The sequence below is a fragment of the Thalassophryne amazonica genome, chromosome 6 (genome assembly GCF_902500255.1).
Source record: "Thalassophryne amazonica chromosome 6, fThaAma1.1, whole genome shotgun sequence".
In the NCBI taxonomy this organism is placed as follows: Eukaryota; Metazoa; Chordata; class Actinopteri; order Batrachoidiformes; family Batrachoididae; genus Thalassophryne; species Thalassophryne amazonica.
Window position 1 is genome coordinate 125,591,289 of NC_047108.1, and position 20,241 is coordinate 125,611,529.

Genomic DNA, 20,241 nt, shown 5'->3' on the forward strand with positions numbered 1-20,241 from the left:
GTCCTGTTTAATTGTGAAAGCAGCAGTAGTTTGCATAATTTACGCAGTTATTTGATTGCCATGGTTCCAGCGAAACTACGCTTGTCAGGAATGTAACTGAACGATGCTTTCTGACGCGTTTCCACGGAGGAAACTGTAAAAGAGCGAACAGAAGTGACTTCAGACAGTTTTCTTTTTCGCGGCTCACAAGTTTGTTACAAAATGTCGGCGGTTCCTCCTCGCAGAGGAGCTTTTGGCAGCTGTCAGAGGAAACTCGCTCCCGATCACTTTGCAGCTGATTGGTTCGGAAACCAAACGTCACGACAGCGAGAGTCGATCGACGGCCCTGGCTGCTATGACAACCACGAGGTTTGTAACGCGTTAAACTACATTCTCCCTACATTAGTCGAAGTTTAGGGGGGAACTGGAGTCCATCCCAGCATTGGGCAAGAGGCAGGCAGAGTAAACCCTGTACAGGATTCTGTTGTACAACCCCTGGCAAAAATTATGGAATCACCGGCCTCGGAGGATGTTCATTCAGTTGCTTAATTTTGTAGAAAAAAAGCAGATCAGACATGACACAAAACTAAAGTCATTTCAAATGGCAACTTTCTGGCTTTAAGAAACACTATAAGAAATCAAAAAAGATTGTGGCAGTCAGTAATGGTTACTTTTTTAGACCAAGCAGAGGAAAAAAATATGGAATCACTCACCAAGTGGACTGACATGAATCATGGCTCCAACACGAGATATGTCAATTGAAACAAAGGAGAGGATTATCAAACTCTTAAAAGAGAGTAAATCATGCAATGCTGCAAAAGATGTTGGTTGTTCACAGTCAGCTGTGTCTAAACTCTGGACCAAATACAAACATGAGAAAGTTGTTAAAGGCAAACATACTGGTAGACCAAGGAAGACATCAAAGCGTCAAGACAGAAAACTTAAAGCAATATGTCTCAAAAATCGAAAAATGCACAACAAAACAAATGAGGAATGAATGGGAGGAAGCTGGAGTCAACGTCTGTGACCGAACTGTAAGAAACCGCCTAATGGAAATGGGATTTACATACAGAAAAGCTAAACGAAAGGCATCATTAACACCTAAACAGAAAAAAAACAAGGTTACAATGGGCTAAGGAAAAGCAATCGTGGACTGTGGATGACTGGATGAAAGTCATATTCAGTGATGAATCTCAAATCTGCATTGGGCAAGGTGATAATGCTGGAACTTTTGTTTGGTGCCTTTCCAATGAGATTTATAAAGATGACTGCCTGAAGAGAACATGTAAATTTCCACAGTCATTGATGATATGGGGCTGCATGTCAGGTAAAGGCACTGGGGAGATGGCTGTCATTACATCATCAATAAATGCACAAGTTTACGTTGGTATTTTGGACAAGTGAAAGGATGTTTGGGCATGATGAAATCATTTTTCAAGATGATAATGCATCTTGCCATAGAGCAAAAACTGCGAAAACATTCCTTGCAAGAAGACACGTAGGGTCAATGTCAACGAGCAGATCTGATTTGATGCAGGTGTTAGTTTTGAGGATGAAAATTTACAGGGTGATTCCATAATTTTTTCCTCAGAATTGAGTGATTCCATATTTTTTTCCAGTAACCGTTACTGACTGCCATAATATTTTTTTCTTGATTTCTTATAGTGTTTCTTAAAGCCAGAAAGTTGCCATTTGAAATGACTTTAGTTTTGTGTCATGTCTGTGATCTGCTTTTTTTCTACAAAATTAAACAACTGAATGAACATCCTCCGAGGCCGCTCATTCCATAATTTTTGCCAGGGGTTGTAGGTCCGACACGTTTCCACTGCTTCCTTCCAGATGTCACAGGTGTTTAGAGGAACGGGCCTTCGTTGACTTGTTGAGCTGCTGTTTCTCATTGCAGTGAAGATCCACCAGGCTCATGCAGCTTGATTTCATTTTACAGTTTTGGCTGCAGCAAAGACTGGCATTCCTCCTCAAGTACTCATATCCTTGCCCTCATCAGTTGTGAAGAAAGCCAATACCTGTATCTCCTCACCAGTCCATCTGGTGCCTCTGTAACCTATATTCTCTTTCAGTTCTTGTGCTGTTGCTCTCGATTCACTAGGCTGGCTTGGCAGTTGTTGCTTGTTGTCATCTTCTCCGGCTTGAGTAAACGACTAATCAGCCTCAACCTTTTCCCAACAGTTTTTCAGGGTCACTTAGTACCTACCCCCAGGGCAAGGGACCTATAACCCAAAAAGGCCCTGAAGGTCTTAGACCCACTAAAATGCCCTGTGGGTTCCTGCAGTAGAAACAGGCATATAAACAGTCAAACCCATTCACACCTATGATCAGCTTATAGGGACCAGTTCCTCTGACCTGCATGTCTTTGTGTGTGCTTTGGTATGTTCATGTTCACTTGGTTGTGTTTGCCGTCTATTATTACATTCTGCTGTGAAGACCCCAGTGTGCTGGTTGGTGCCCACTGCATTATTTCATTGCTTCAGTGTCATTATTCTGCCTTACAGAAACCTGGTTACAGCAGGATGAATATGTTAGTTTAAATGAGTCAACACCCCCGAGTCACACTAACTGCCAGAATGCTCGTAGCACGGGCCGAGGAGGAGGATTGGCAGCAATCTTCCACTCCAGCTTATTAATTCATCAAAAACCCAGACAGAGCTTTAATTCATTTGAAAGCTTGACTCTTAGTCTTGTCCATCCAAATTGGAAGTCTCAAAAACCAGTTTTATTTGTTGTTATCTATCGTCCACCTGGTTGTTACTGTGACTTTCTCTGTGAATTTTCAGACCTTTTGTCTGACTTAGTGCTTAGCTCAGATAAGATAATTATAGTGGGCGATTTTAACATCCACACAGATGCTGAGAATGACAGCCTCAACACTGCATTTAATCTATTATTAGACTCAATTGGCTTTGCTCAAAATGTAAATGAGTCCACCCACCACTTTAATCATATCTTAGATCTTGTTCTGACTTATGGTATGGAAATTGAAGACTTAACAATATTCCCTGAAAACTCCCTTCTATCTGATCATTTCTTAATAACATTTACATTTACTCTGATGGACTACCCAGCAGTGGGGAATAAGTTTCATTACACTAGAAGTCTTTCAGAAAGCGCTGTAACTAGGTTTAAGGATATGATTCCTTCTTTATGTTCTCTAATGCCATATACCAACACAGTGCAGAGTAGCTACCTAAACTCTGTAAGTGAGATAGAGTATCTTGTCAATAGTTTTACATCCTCATTGAAGACAACTTTGGATGCTGTAGCTCCTCTGAAAAAGAGAGCTTTAAGTCAGAAGTGCCTGACTCCGTGGTATAACTCACAAACGCGCAGCTTAAAGCAGATAACCCGTAAGTTGGAGAGGAAATGGCGTCTCACTAATTTAGAAGATCTTCACTTAACCTGGAAAAAGAGTCTGTTGCTCTATAAAAAAAGCCCTCTGTAAAGCTAGGACATCTTACTACTCATTACTAATTGAAGAAAATAAGAACAACCCCAGGTTTCTTTTCAGCACTGTAGCAAGGCTGACAAAGAGTCAGAGCTCTATTGAGCCGAGTATTCCTTTAACTTTAACTAGTAATGACTTCATGACTTTCTTTGCTAATAAAATTTTAACTATTAGAGAAAAAATTACTCATAACCATCCCAAAGACGTATCGTTATCTTTGGCTGCTTTCAGTGATGCCAGTATTTGGTTAGACTCTTTCTCTCTGATTGTTCTGTCTGAGTTATTTTCATTAGTTACTTCATCCAAACCATCAACATGTCTATTAGACCCCATTCTTACCAGGCTGCTCAAGGAAGCCCTACCATTATTTAATGCTTCAATCTTAAATATGATCAATCTACCTTTATTAGTTGGCTATGTACCACAGGCTTTTAAGGTGGCAGTAATTAAACCATTACTTAAAAAGCCATCACTTGACCCAGCTATCTTAGCTAATTATAGGCCAATCTCCAACCTTCCTTTTCTCTCAAAAATTCTTGAAAGGGTAGTTGTAAAACAGCTAACTGATCATCTGCAGAGGAATGGTCTATTTGAAGAGTTTCAGTCAGGTTTTAGAATTCATCATAGTACAGAAACAGCATTAGTGAAGGTTACAAATGATCTTCTTATGGCCTCAGACAGCGGACTCATCTCTGTGCTTGTTCTGTTAGACCTCAGTGCTGCTTTTGATACTGTTGACCATAAAATTTTATCACAGCGATTAGAGCATGCCATAGGTATTAAAGGCACTGCGCTGCGGTGGTTTGAATCATATTTATCTAATAGATTACAATTTGTTCATGTAAATGGGGAATCTTCTTCACAGACTAAGGTTAATTATGGAGTTCCACAAGGTTCTGTGCTAGGACCAATTTTATTCACTTTATACTTGCACATGCTTCCCTTAGGCAGTATTATTAGACAGCATTGCTTAAATTTTCATTGTTACGCAGATGATACCCAGCTTTATCTATCCATGAAGCCAGAGGACACACACCAATTAGCTAAACTGCAGGATTGTCTTACAGACATAAAGACATGGATGACCTGTTGGGAAAGTGTAAGTACACGGACCCACAACAGGGGGCGCAAATGAACGGACAATGGAATAGGTCAAATAACACACTTTACTGTTGTGAATATGCACAACAAGTACAACAGATTACAATAATGGACAAAGTCAAATTCACACAGGTGTCGTGTGGGCAGGCTCGAAGATAGGAGACGCCTCTCCAAAGTAGAACCGGAACCACACGGTTTCCTCCGCCACCAGACCCCGGGAATACTGGAGCCGCCAAGTCCCGAACTCCCAGGTGGCCACTGCCTCCGCGTGTCGGACCTGGTACTGCTGGCGAGGAATAAAGAACAATTAAAGGAGGGCGCGTTCGCACCCAGGAATCCGAACGGCAGGTAAGCTACCTCCACCTCTCGTTGGGAAGTTCTCTCAGAGCAATGCACAAAGTCACAAAGATCACTGTCAAACAGTTAGCTGAGTACGTTACCTTCTCGGTAGAAACGATATCTCGGCAAAGAGGTGGAGACATCGTCCTGCTGATATACTCCTGCCGATCAGATGATTGGTAACAGCTGTTGCAGGTGATGCGTGACAGCTGTCACCCTGGCTGCTCCTGTGAGGCGGCTGCGCCCTCTGGTGCCTGGAGCCCGCACTCCAGACAGGGCGCCCTCTAGGTGGTGGGCCAGCAGTACCTCCTCTTCTGGCGGCCCACACAACAGGACCCCCCCCTCAACGGGCGCCTCCTGGCGCCCGACCAGGCTTGTCCGGGTGGCGGCGGTAGAAATCGGCCAGGAGGGCCGGGTCCAGGATGAAGCTCCTCTTCACCCAGGAGCGTTCTTCAGGTCCGTACCCCTCCCAGTCCACCAAATACTGGAAGCCCCGGCCCATCCTACGGACATCCAAGAGCCGGCGCACAGTCCAAGCCGGCTCGCCATCGATGATCCGGGCAGGAGGTGGTGCCGGACCGGGAGTACAGAGTGGTGAGGTGTGATGGGGCTTAATCCGGGACACGTGGAAAACGGGATGGATCCGCAGTGAGGCCGGAAGCTGGACTGAGTACCTTGATGATCTTGAACGGACCGGACAACTGCCATGGTTCTTCGCACCCCTGGATGACAGGAGAGCTTAGAGCCGTGACAGAAGTCCAAGACTGCAGCCCTAGCTTCTGGTGGGACGTAGAGTCTGTTCTTCGGCCCAGTCCCGGGGTCCGGGCTTCGTGCCAGGGCCTCCCGGACGGTTCTCTCTACGTCCCAGGTGAGGGTGGCCACGATAGTGGACTCCGGGATGATGGGTTCCGGTGGATCCGACAACTCCGTTTTGACTTCATCTTCATGTACCCGGGACAAGGCATCCGATTTCTGGTTCTTGGTCCCGGGACGGTAGGTGATCCGGAAGTCAAAACGGCCGAAGAACAGTGACCAGCGGGCTTGCCTGGGGTTCAGCCGCTTGGTGGTCCTGATATACTCCAGGTTCCGGTGGTCAGTGAAAACCGTGAATGGCACGGACGTTCCCTCCAACAGATGTCTCCACTCTTCAAGAGCCTCTTTCACCGCAAGGAGTTCTCGATTGCCGACGTCATAGTTCCGTTCGGCCGGGGTCAACCTGCGGGAAAAATAGGCACACGGGTGAAGGACCTTATCGGTCTTCCCGCTCTGGGAAAGCACAGCTCCTATCCCTGAGTCCAAGGCGTCCACTTCAACCACTAACTGGCGACTAGGATCGGGCTGCACCAGAATGGGTGCAGACGAGAAGCGCCGTTTCAACTCCTTGAACGCGGCATCGCAACGATCCGACCAGGTGAAGGGGACTTTTGGTGAGGTCAGGGCTGTCAGGGGGCTAACTACCTGACTGTAGCCCTTAATGAACCTCCTGTAGAAATTTGCAAAGCCGAGGAACTGTTGCAGCTTCCTACGGCTAGTGGGTTGGGGCCAGTCTCTCACCGCCGCAACCTTGGCCGGATCAGGAGCGACGGAGTTGGGGGAGATGATGAACCCCAGGAAGGACAAAGAAGTGCGGTGAAACTCGCACTTCTCGCCCTTCACAAACAGCCGGTTCTCCAACAACCGCTGCAGGACCTGACGTACATGCCGGACATGAGTCTCAGGATCCGGAGAAAAGATGAGGATATCGTCTAGATATACGAAGACGAATTGGTGCAGGAAATCCCGCAAGACATCATTAACCAATGCTTGGAACGTCGCGGGGGCGTTTGTGAGGCCGAACGGCATGACCAGGTACTCAAAGTGACCTAACGGGGTGTTAAATGCCGTCTTCCACTCGTCTCCCTTCCGGATCCGAACCAGGTGATACGCATTCCTAAGGTCTAGCTTCGTGAATATTTGGGCTCCATGCAGGGGTGTGAACACTGAATCCAACAAGGGCAATGGGTATCGGTTACGAACCGTGATTTCGTTCAGCCCCCGGTAATCAATGCATGGACGTAGTCCGCCATCCTTTTTTCCCAGAAAAAAGAAACCTGCACCCATCGGGGAAGTGGAATTCCGGATCAACCCGGCAGCTAAAGAGTCCCGGATGTAGGTCTCCATTGATTCGCGCTCAGGTCGTGAGAGGTTGTACAGCCTGCTGGACGGGAACTCAACGCCTGGAACCAAATCAATGGCACAATCGTACGGACTGTGGGGGGGAAGGGTGAGCGCCAGATCCTTACTGAACACATCTACAAGGTCATGGTACTCCACCGGCACCGTTCCCTAGATTGGGCGGGACTCTGACCTCCTCCTTAGCCTGGGAACCGGGAGGAACCGAGGAACCTAAACATACCCGATGGCAGGTCTCGCTCCACTGAACCACTACCCCGGACGGCCAATCGATCCGGGGATTGTGTTTTAACATCCAGGGGAACCCTAAAATCACACGGGAGGTAGCAGGAGTCACAAAAAACTCGATCTCCTCCCGGTGATTTCCTGACACCACCAGAGTTACAGGTGGTGTCTTATGTGTGATTGGAGGGAGTAGGGAGCCATCTAGTGCCCGCACCTGCACAGGCGAGGTAAGCGCCACCAGAGGGAGCCCTATCTCCCGGGCCCATCTGCTGTCTACCAGTGCTGGGGCCTTCAGGGTTAAATCCTCATAAAGGATTGTAACTGGGAGTCGTGTGGCAATGTGGGTGTGTCCCACGTGAATGTCTCGGCCCACCCCTAGCCCAGTCTCTAGGGGCAGGCGTTGGTGTTTAACCGCTCGGGGCAGTCTCTTACCTGATGCTCGATCGAGCCACAAACAAAACACGCTCCGCGGGCCAGCCTCCTCTGTCTATCTGGCGCCCTAAATGTGGCCCTGCTCGTGTCCATAGCTTCGTCAGCAGGGGGAGCTGTAACCACACGGAGCGTAGGGGCCGTGGAGCGTGGGGAGGGCGGGACGCGGTCGGAACCGGAAGGGAGAGGGACGGCGCGAGCCCGGCCACGCCCTTCGTCTCGTTCCCGACGGCGTTCTTCTAACCGATTGTCTAATCGTATAACCAGATCAATAAGCCCATCTAAATCTCGCGGTTCGTCCTTAGCCACCAGGTGCTCCTTTAGGACCAACGATAGTCCGTTTACAAATGCGGCGCGGAGGGCAGTGTTATTCCAGCCGGACCTCGCAGCCGCGATGCGGAAGTCGACTGAATAAGCAGCTGCGCTCCGGCGCCCCTGTCTCATTGACAGCAGCACGGCTGAAGCGGTCTCTCCTCTATTTGGGTGATCGAACACTGTTCTGAACTCCCTCACAAACCCATCATATATCAGAAGGAGCCGTGAATTTTGCTCCCAAAGCGCTGTAGCCCAAGCGCGTGCCTCACCGCGAAGCAGGTTTATTACATAAGCTATCTTGCTAGCATCAGTCGCGTACATGACAGGACGCTGTGCGAAGACGAGCGAACACTGCATAAGAAAGTCCGCGCACGTCTCCACACAACCCCCGTACGGCTCTGGAGGGCTTATGTATGCTTCAGGGGAAGGTGGGAGGGGTCGTTGAACGACCTGTGGAACGTCACTGTTACGCACAGGATCGACAGGAGGGAGAGCCGCAGCAGCGCCCTGAGGGCGCGCTTCCACCTGTGCGGCGAGAGCCTCCACCCTGCGGTTAAGGAGGATGTTCTGCTCGGTTATTAAATCCAACCGAGCCGTGAAAGCGGTGAGGATCCGCTGCAACTCACCGACCATTCCTCCTGCGGACGCCTGTGCGCCCTGTTCTTCCATTGGCCGTTCAACAGCCGGTTGACGCCCCTCGGGATCCATGACGTTGGCCGAGATATCCTGTTGGGAAAGTGTAAGTACACGGACCCACAACAGGGGGCGCAAATGAACGGACAATGGAATAGGTCAAATAACACACTTTACTGTTGTGAATATGCACAACAAGTACAACAGATTACAATAATGGACAAAGTCAAATTCACACAGGTGTCGTGTGGGCAGGCTCGAAGATAGGAGACGCCTCTCCAAAGTAGAACCGGAACCACACGGTTTCCTCCGCCAGGTTCAAAAGCACGTCCCGGAACTCTGTCGTCACTCCAGGGTGAGACGGTGCGACATGTACAGATGGAACAGACTGCACGTTAGCAGGGCTGCACTCATGAATGTTGCTGTCATGCAGACCTGGAACCTACACTCATAACACGGAGACCAACAAGAAGGTGAGCTGGCCCATGTGCTTTGGGCGTCCAGACTGGTCCAAGGTGTCTCAGCTGAAGAATACTCACTTCAAGTGAAGGTGAGTGAAGCAAAACTTTTGATGAACGTTGTTGACATTTTGTCTTTGAGATTAGGAGGCACTGAAAACGACTTTGATCGTGTGTGATGGATTATCTGACAGTGAGAGGCAGCTTTTAACTCCTCATGATCCTTACATTACACACATTTTAAACCTTTTATTGATGTAATTTTTAGCCAAAATATTATTTGCAGTGTTTGAATGTTAAATGTGATTTATATATACATATATATGTATATATATATATATATGTGTGTGTGTGTGTATATGTTTATATCTCTCTTCTTTTGAAGACTAAATAAATGAAATTTTACACAGAATACTGAAAATATCTGGATTTCCTAGAAATCAAAACACAAGCAAAAACTGCACTTTGCTCTTTTGCACTTGTGAATCTTGCGGTCCGTGACACACGTGACAGGTCAGCTTTAGCAGAGATCTGGTGTCGCAGCCCGAACAGTCCGCCCTGCCTCCACTGCACATACGTTATTTTGGACCTCAACAGTTCATCTGAGTTGGTCTCTTCACCCAAAGGGATCAAATGGATTAATGTGATTATTAACCATTAGATGATAACAGTAAAACCTTGATAACAGTAATAACCTGATAACAGTAAAATCATTCTAAAGTCAGTTTTAAGCAGAAACAAGGTGATACTTTGTGACATTTTGAAGTGACGACACGCAGTGAACACATCAGCTAGCAGCTCGTGTAGCTGCGGCGCTCTGATCGCTTCCTCCCTCTTTTATGATGAAATAATGCTGAAGTCACGTGTAGATGATTGTTGTACAAAAGCTTCAGATATCTGTCGCTGAGATAGATGGTAACTGGAGTGCAGTTTGAAGCAGAAACGGGGTGTTAATCTGTGAACTGCGGCTAATGATGTATGCGCAGTGAAGGCAGGGCGGACCAGTTTTTAGTGGGGACCGTTCGGTCGGCGACACCGGTTTAAGGCACAATGTAAACATACTTCACAAAGTATGGACAACAACACAACATTGGGGCACAGCAGAAGTTCATCACAGGTGCTCCACCTCTTCTAGATGACACTCTCAACTTGGGAGAACATGTCATCATCATAATCACTCGTGAACTCGCTGAATCAGAACTATCCACATCCTTGCTAGCCATTGTTTACATGGCTTTGAAATGCCGGAACTCTACTGGTGCCACAGTGCATTCTGGGAAGCGCAGGGGGATTATGGGAAACATTAAATTACAGAATAACAATAATAATAGTACACAACATCCATTGATTTTCACACCCACTTATTCCAGTTATAAGTCATGGGCGGGCTGGAGCCTATCGCAGCAGTCACAGGGTGTGAGGCAGGTTACACCCTGGACAGGACACTGGTCTGTCGCAGGGCCACATACAGTCAGACAGACACACACACCTATGGACAATTTAAAGTTTCCAATCCACCTAATTTGCATGTCTTGCATGCTGGAGGTTTCTTCCTGTTAAAAGGGAGTTTTTCCTTCCCACTGTAGCCAAGTGCTTGCTCACAGGGGGTCGTTTTGACCGTTGGGGTTTTACATAATTATTGTATGGCCTTGCCTTACAATATAAAGCGCCTTGGGGCAACTGTTTGTTGTGATTTGGCACTATATAAAAAAATTGATTGATTGATTGATTGATGTCTTTGGATGTGGGAGGAAGCCGGAGCGCAGAGGGAATCCACACGAACACTGGGAGAACATGTAAACTCCACACAGAAAGGCCACAAGGTGGGAATCGATCCCATGACCTTCTTGCTGTGAGGCAATAGTGCTAACCACTAAACCACCATGCTGCTACGTACACAACATCCACAAAAATCCCAAATTAAAGAGCTGGTAATACAGAAAAAAAAACTTGTGGCTCTTTTTTTTCCCTCCCCTATGTTGGCTTTGTACATTATTTTGTTAAGTTATAAATTATACAAAAAAATGACTACAAAACTTTAAAAATGAAATCTGATCGTATTTTTTAAACTATGGGTTATTTTCATTTCAATCACATACCATTTGTTTTGTTTTTTCCTTCAGTTAAACTGTGATAAAGAGTTCGTGAACTACAAGAACAGACTGGCTTAACTGAGTTTGTACTACGAACCGATGACAGAAAACCAACCAGGTCAGTGACACAGGACCGAGGAAACAAAACAATGTTCAACACAAGTTCATCTGCTTGCAGTTTACTCTATCATCTAACTGCTATTTAAGATCATTTTTGAAGTTCTTTTAAAAATGTGTTTTGATCTCATAAATCTAAATACTTTCTTCAGCAGCTTTCAGGTTCTGATCTTGTGCCCATGCATATTGATATGGACTTGTGATACATCAAATATGTGAGGGGAAAATCAAAACGTTGGTAAAATATTAATTTCAGCTCACGGTTCAACATACAGTAGTGTTCAGAATAATAGTAGTACTATGTGACTAAAAAGATTAATCCAGGTTTTGAGTATATTTCTTATTGTTACATGGGAAACAAGGTACCAGTAGATTCAGTAGATTCTCACAAATCCAACAAGACCAAGCATTCATGATATGCACACTCTTAAGGCTATGAAATTGGGCTATTAGTAAAAAAAAAAAAAAAAAGTAGAAAAGGGGGGGTTCACAATAATAGTAGTTTGCCATTCAGTCAGTGAGTTCATCAGTTTTGTGGAACAAACAGGTGTGAATCAGGTGTCCCCTATTTAAGGATGAAGCCAGCACCTGCTGAACATGCTTTTCTCTTTGAAAGCCTGAGGAAAATGGGATGTTCAACACATTGCTCAGAAGAACAGCGTAGTTTGATTAAAAAGTTGATTGGAGAGGAGAAAACTTATACGCAGGTGCAAAAAATTATAGGCTGTTCATCTACAATGATCTCCAATGCTTTAAAATGGACAAAAAAAAACAGAAGAAAACAGAAAACAGCCATCAAAATGGATAGAAGAATAACCAGAAGGGCAAAGGCTCACCCATTGATCAGCTCCAGGATGATCAAAGACAGTCTGGAGTTACCTGTAAGTGCTGTGACAGAAGACGCCTGTGTGAAGCTAATTTATGTGCAAGAATCCCCCGCAAAATCCCTCTGTTAAATAAAAGACGTGCAGAAGAGGTTAAAGAGAAATGGAGGAATATTTTGTGGACTGATGAGAGTAAAATTGTTCTTTTTGGGTCCAAGGGCCGCAGACAGTTTATGAGACGACCCCCAAACTCTGAATTCAAGCCACAGTTCACAGTGAAGCATGGTGGTGCAAGCATCATGATATGGGCATGTTTCTCCTACTATGGTGTTGGCCCTATATATCGCATACCAGGTATCATGGATCAGTTTGGATATGTCAAAATACTTGAAGAGGTCATGTTGCCTTATGCTGAAGAGGACATGCCCTTGAAATGGGTGTTTCAACAAGACAATGACCCCAAGCACACTAGTAAACCAGAAAAATCTTGGTTCCAAACCAACAAAATTAATGCCTCGCAGATGTGAAGAAATCATGAAAAACTGTGGTTATACAACTAAATACTAGTTTAGTGATTCACAGGATTGCTAAAAAAGCAGTTTGAACATAATAGTTTTGAGTTTGTAGCGTCAACAGCAGATGCTACTATTATTGTGAACACCCCCTTTTCTACTTTTTTTTTTTTACTAATAGCCCAATTTCATAGCCTTACGAGTGTGCATATCATGAATGCTTGGTCTTGTTGGATTTGTGAGAATCTACTGAATCTACTGGTACCTTGTTTCCATGTAACAATAAGAAATATACTCAAAACCTGGATTAATCTTTTTAGTCACATAGCACTACTATTATTCTGAACACTACTGTATAAAACGATATGTCAGTTATTTCATCGGTTGAGACTCATTCAACAGAGGTGTCTGTTTGGATGTTGGTTGATTGAAAATAATTTCAATTTGGAGGCTGTTTAACTGCTGGAGGAGCAGTCAGTGATACTTTATGTAAGTGCGTGTGTGTGTGCGCGCGCGCGCAACAGGGTTAACTCCATAGAGCCGTATATATATGGCATACTGCTCTATGGTACTATTCAAAAGACTCGGGTAAATTCAGTTCAATAATTAGTTGCTTTTAGACAGTACAGGAACTTCACCAATCCTGTGTAACTGCAGTATTACAACCCGTGCTTGTTTTGCAGTAAACACTATGAAAACATCTGTCTGTAGCATTTAACAGCTTGACTTCCTGGGGTGTATTTTTGATCCAGCCAATTGTTAAATGGTTACTCTTGTCCTGGAAAACACTATTCCTGATGTCCTAGGTTAGTGATATGGACATGTTAGTGTTTTGAGAACATGGTAGTGCAGCAAATAACTGTAACAATACTTCACATGGTGATGCAAGCACCAAATCCAGCACACATTCTCCTTAAACATTACTCTTTTAAAAAACCGACGGGCCACTTGAATTTTCAATAGGCGGCCACGTAGGGGTCAATTGAAGAATTACACATGGGTTAAAATATAAAAGTGCTCCAATCATATTGAAAACTGTACCACATTATTTGTCTGATCATAAAGGTTCCAAAAAGGTATAGTTTGGCCTATCTATTACTGAATGTTATGGAGTTATGGGGTAAAAACCTTAAGAAACCCAAACCTAAACCCAAACAGTTCAACTGTCAACCCCACTGAGGTCCTTAGACTGGGTCTCAGTAACATAAGATCACTGTCCTCAAAATCATTGTTGATTAATGATTTAATTATTGATCATCACTTAGATATGATTCGGTTATGTGAAACCTGCCTTAAACCTACAGCTGTCCTCTCTTAAATGAAGCCTGCCCACCAGCATATACATTTAGTCACGTCCCTCGTGATGCGAAGCAAGGCGGGGGTGTTGCTCTTATTTATAAATCTAGGTTTAGCTTATTAGCTGTTGGGGGTCACAAATATAACTCATTTGAGCATCTGATTCTCCGCTCTGCTCAGGATATTACGCATTGCCAAGGTCAGAAGAATAAAAATCAGCCATATTTGTCACTGTATATAGGCCTCCTGGCCCATATTCTGAATTCTTAGATGAATTTGGTGCGTTCTTCTCTAACTTGTCAACTAGTGCTGATAACATTCTGATCATTGGTGACTTTAACGTTCATATAAATAAGCCTTCTGATCCCCTCTGCAAATCATTTATGGAAATTGTGGATGCATTAGGATTTCTGCAATGCATTTGGGATTCGACGCACATTAGTGGAAATACCCTGGATGTGGTTCTCGCACGTGGTATTGCTGTCACGAATATTGACATCATGCCTCTTACATCAGTGGTCTCTGATCACTCACTTATTAAGTTTACAGTTTCGCTGCCGTGTTTAGTGGAACAATCTTATTTATCACTACAGCAATGCATCAACTCAACTAAGACTGAACTAGAAGCTAGACTGCCTGATGTCTTAGCCTCACTTTCGACAAATACCCAGTCAGTAGACAGACTTGTGGATAGTTTAAACTCAGTGCTCAAAACGACACTCGACATGATTGCACCACCTGTGTTAAAACCGCGTTCCCCCAAATCGCAGTTACCTTAGTTCAGTGATTACCTGTGTGACCTCAAGCATAAAACAAGAGGTCTAGAACAGAAATGGCATCATTCAAAAATTAGAAGTATTCCACCTTGCGTGGCGTGATGCTATCTTAGACTATAAGCATGCATTACTGGCTACAAAGCGGACTTACTACTCTAATTTGATCAACAAAAACAAGCATAACTCAAAGTTCTTGTTCAACACGGTGGCAACACTTATTCATGGACAACCACCTGTAGCTCGCTTTCCTTTTACAGCACAAGATTTCCTGGATTACTTTGAAAAGAAAATAGAAGATATTAAGTTAAACATATCCCAGCATGCCTTAACCCAGCCACTACACCCTGCTATTGATGTGGGCGCCACTACTGAGGTATTACCTAGATTTACAGAATTTGATAGTATCTCTCTAGGCGTGCTGACGAAACCTGTCCTATACCAACAAAACTGTTTAAGGACCTGTGGTCCACTCTTGGGCCGACTGTGCTGGAAATGATTAATCTTTCTTTAACTTCTGGATCTGTTCCTAAATGTTTCAAATCTGCAGTGATTAAACCATTACTTAAGAAACCGAATCTTGACCCTAGTGTATTGACAAACTATCGGCCGATATCAAATCTATCATTTTTCTCTAAAATTCTGGAAAAAGTGGTGTCATGGCAGCTCGTAGACTATCTTACTGAGAATAATCTCTTTGAGCCACTGCAGTCTGCTTTTAGAAAATATCATTCCACAGAGACAGCTCTCACTAAAGTGGTGAATGGTCTTCTGCTTACAATGGATTCGGACACCACTACGGTTCTGCTGCTTAGATCTCAGTGCTGCATTTGATACAGTGGATCATCATATTCTACTTGATAGGCTGGAAAATCATTTTGGGATTACTGGGAGTGCCCTTGAATGGCTGACGTCATACTTGACCAGTCGTTCTGTGTTTTGTACAGTAACACTACCTCTAACCTTAGTGACATGAAATTTGGGGTTCCTTAGGGGTCTGTCTTAGGCCCCCTGCTTTTCTCCCTTTATATAGTACCCCTTGGGCACATATTGCGGCATTTTGGGATTACCTTTCACTGCTATGCAGATGATACTCAGTTATATAAGCCGATAACTGCTGGTAATCTCGTTCACATAAAATCCTTAGAAAACTGCCTTGCAGCAGTGAGAAGCTGGATGTCTAGAAACCTCCTGCTTTTAAACTCTGAAAAGACTGAAATGATGGTTCTTGGTCCAGTGAGACATCGGCATCAATTTGACCAGTTAACACTCAGCCTAGGCTCGTGTGTCATACATCACACTGACAAAGTGAGGAACCTTGGAGTAATTTTTGATCCTTCATTGTCCTTTGACCGCCACATTAGAAATATTACTAGGACTGCTTTCTTCCACCTGCGAAATATAGTGAAGATTCGTCCCATCCTGTCTATGGCTGATGCTGAGACCCTGATCCGTGCATTTATCTCTTCTAGACTGGACTTCTGCAATGTTCTATTTTCTGGTTTACTGCAGTCTAGCATTAGGGGTTCCAATTGGTTCAAAATGCTGCAGCCAGACTTTTGACACGAAGCAGAAAGTTTGACCACATTACACCCATTTTGGCGTCTCTTCACTGGCTTCCTGTCCCAGTGAGATCAGATTTTAAGGTGCTGCTACTAACCTATAAAACTATTCATGGACTGGCACCTTTCTACCTAGCTGACCTAATTAAACCTTACGTACCGGCCCGGGCTTTACGTTCTCAGGGTGCAGGACCCTAAGGTGAATAAGAAGTCTGTGGGTCATAGAGCTTTCTCTTATCATGCTCCCGTTCTGTGGAATGATCTCCCTGCGTCAATAAAACAATCAGATTCTGTGGAGACTTTCAAGTCCAGACTTAAGACACACTTATTTTCCTTTTCATATGGCTAGCATACTGGTAGAGTTTTGTTTTACGTTTTTTACTGTTTTATTTATTAGTAATTGGAGCGTGCCTCAGCCTCAACTTCACCTAAATTCTGGGTCTTTTAGTAAAGCTTAGGGCTAGTGGCCAGCGATCACCTTAATATTTCTTGTTGATTAATGCTGGCAAATTATACAGTATTTTTGTCTTTCTGATGCCTGATTCTGCTTTTTCTCTGTTTAAGGTGCAGCTCCATCCAGAGATGGGAGTTGTTTGTGTTGGCGACCCTCCTGTCCTGTGCACCAACAGCAATTCTTGTATATTCGTCCGTGAATTGTTCTGTGAATTATTTCTGTAATTTGTGTTTGTATCATGGCCCAAGTAGAGGGTCACCCCTTTGAGTCTGGTCTGCTTGAGGTTTCTTCCTCAAAGGGAGTTTTTCCTTACCACTGTTGCTCTGGGGGTTGGTAAGGTTAGACCTTACCTGTGTGAAGTGCATTGAGGCAACTCTGTTGTGATTTGGCACTATATAAATGAAAATAAGTTGAAATTGAAGAATGGTGACAAAGTTTTGACCCCTGTACAAACTGAAATTTGTACAGGGGTCAAAAGTTAAAGTTGCTCTAATTTTAGCAAAAAATGGTGCAAATTGTTGATTGAGCTACTTGGATTAATAAATGGAATAGTTTTGACTGTGTTGAATGCTTGGTCTCTAAAGTAAAGATCAAATAATGTTGACATCCATTGAATTCTGACATGTGACATATGTTACCCTGTAATGTGATAACTAAGCATGATACACAGTGCAAACTATTCCTTTTTGAAACTCTAACTCAACCAATAATTTGCATTACCTTTGAACAAAACTGGAGCAACTCCAACTTTTGACCCCTGTACAAACTGAAACTGAACTTTGTTGCCATTCTTGTTTTTTTACCCCATAACTCCAGAAAATTCAGTCATAGATAGTACAAATTATACCTTTTTGGAATCTTTACAATCAGACAAATAATGTAGTATAAATTTCAATATGGCTGGAACATTTTTTATATTTTGACCCCTACGTGGCCGCTTATTGAAAATTCAAGTGGCCTAATCAGTTTTTTCAAAAGAGTAATATCTAAGGTGTACTTTGGTGCTTGTATCACCATTTGAAGGATTCCTCTGTAAATATTCTGTTATCTGCTGCACTATGGGGGTGCTTGTGTTTTTTGATGCCTCAGATTTAGCTCCATCTTGATGTTTTTACTGTCTAATTTGTCAGCCTAATGTTGGCTTGCTTCACTGGGCTTTACATTAAAATTAACTTTTAAACTAACACACAGCTCTGACAGTGAATACCAACTTAAAAAAAACCTCCACAACATAACTTTTTGTTTTTGTATTTACAATGAGTTTTTTTTTAAAAAGTCACATACAGTGCATCCAGAAAATATTCAGTGCTACACTTTATCCACACTCTATATTACAGCCTTATTCCTACGTAACTCGGGAAGGAGGTACACAGTTCCTCTTTGTAAATATAACTGATAAACACTCATTTATCCCACTGTCAGTGAAGCTCATAAATGAGCAGATGGCTCAGGGTGGACAGAAAAGATGGTATCAGGTCAAGTGATGCTGAATTTGCACTGAGATGCAAATTCAGGTCACCGAGGTGGTTAGAAAGCTCTTCGGTGGCAAGGCTCCTGGGGTGGATGAAATCCGTCCTGAGTACCTTAAGTCTCTGGATGTTGTGGGGCTGTCTTGGCTGACACGCCTCTGCAACACTGCGTGGCGATCGGGGACAGTGCCTCTGGATTGGCAGACCGGGGTGGTGGTCCCTCTGTTTAAGAAGGGGGACCGGAGGGTGTGTTCCAATTATAGGGGGATCACACACCTCAGCCTCCCCGGTAAGGTCTATTCCAGAGTACTGCAGAGGAGAATTCGACCGATGGTTGAACCTCGGATTCAGGAGGAGCAGTGTGGTTTTCGTCCTGGTCGCGGCACACTGGACCAGTTCTACACGCTCCATCGGGTGCTCGAGGGTTCATGGGAGTTTGCCCAACCAGTCCACATGTGTTTTGTGGATCTGCAGAAGGCGTTCGACCGTGTCCCTCGGGGCAGCCTGTGGGGAGTGCTCCGGCAGTACGGGGTCCTTTGCTAAGGGCTATCCGGTCCCTGTACGACCGCAGCAGGAGCTTGGTCGCATTGCCGCTAGTAAGTCAAACCTGTTTCCAGTGCACGTTGGCCCCCGCCAGGGCTGCCCTTTGTCACCGGTTGTGTTCATTATTTTTATGGACAGAATTTCTAGGCGCAGCCAGGGTGTAGAGGGGGTCTGGTTTGGGAACCACAGAATCTCGTCTCTGCTGTTTGCGGACGATGTGGTTCTGTTGGCTTCGACAAATCAGCCCCAGCCTGCACTGGGGCGGTTTGCAGCCGAGTGTGAAGCGTCCGGGATGAAAATCAGCACCTCCAAATCCGAGGCCATGGTTCTCGACCGGAAAAAAGTGCTTTGCCCTCTTCAGGTCAGTGGAGTGTCCTTGCCTCAAGTGGAGGAGTTTAAGTATCTCGGGGTCTTGTTCACGAGTGAGGGACAGATGGAGCGTGAGATCGATAGACGGATCGGTGCAGCATCTGCAGTGATGCAATCGCTGTATCGGACCGTTGTGGTGAAGAGAGAGCCAGAGTAGGGGGTAAAGCTCTCGATTTACCGATCGATCTACGTTCCGATCCTCACCTATGGTCATGAGATTTAGCTCATGACCGAAAGAACGAGATCGCGAGTACAAGCGGCCGAGACGAGTTTCCTCCGCAGGGTGGCTGGGCGCTCCCTTAGAGATAGGGTGAGGAGCTCGGTCACTCGGGAGGAGCTCGGAATCGAGCCACTGCTCCTCCATGTCAAAAGGAGTCAGTTGAGGTGGCTCGGGCATCTTTTCCGGATGCCCCCTGGACGCCTCGCTGGAGAGGTGTTCCGGGCACGTCCCACTGGGAGGAGGCCCCAGGGAAGACCCAGGACACGCTGGAGGGACTATATCTCTCTGCTGGCTTGGGAACGCCTTGGGGTGCCCCCGGACGAGCTGGAGGAGGTGTGTGTGGATCGTGAGGTCTGGGCGGCTTTGCTTGAGCTGCTGCCCCCCGACCCGACTCCGGATAAAGCGGAAGAAAATGGATGGATGGACGGATGCTGGTATGATTTTGTTGATTATGTATTTGTATTTTAATCTTAGTCTACTAATAGTTTTTGATGCATGGGTGGTATGTATTTAATGTATTGGATGTGTTTGTACAGAAAACCCCCCTCTGCCCAAGACAAATTTCTTCCTATGGATCTTGAGATGTGCTGTAAAGAGGAACGGACCAAACTGCCCAAAGATAGGTGCACCAAATTTGTGGCATCATATTCAATAAGACTTGAGGCTGTAATTGCTGCCAAAAGTGCATCAACAAAGTATTGAGCAAAAGCTGTGAATACTTATGTACATGTGACTTCTTAGTTTTTTTTTTTTTTTTAATAACTTCTCAAAAATTAAAAAAAAAATAATAATGTCAGTATGGGGGGTTGCGAGTAGAATTTTGAGGGGGGGAAAAAATTTTACTCCATTTTGGAATAAGGCTGTAACATAAAATGTGGACAAAGTGAAGCGCCATGAA

At 44.8% G+C, this 20,241-nt stretch overlaps 1 protein-coding gene across 1 annotated transcript; it reads left to right on the plus strand.

Annotated features, from left to right (window-relative positions):
* The first annotated feature begins 123 nt into the window (after positions 1 to 123).
* Positions 124 to 11,330, plus strand: LOC117511547 (protein pitchfork-like). The gene is given in 5 exon segments (XM_034171552.1): positions 124 to 359; positions 8,970 to 9,008; positions 9,087 to 9,175; positions 9,178 to 9,203; positions 11,235 to 11,330. Coding segments are annotated over 5 exon segments (408 nt in total). The 5' UTR covers positions 124 to 201.
* Positions 11,331 to 20,241: the final 8,911 nt, after the last annotated feature.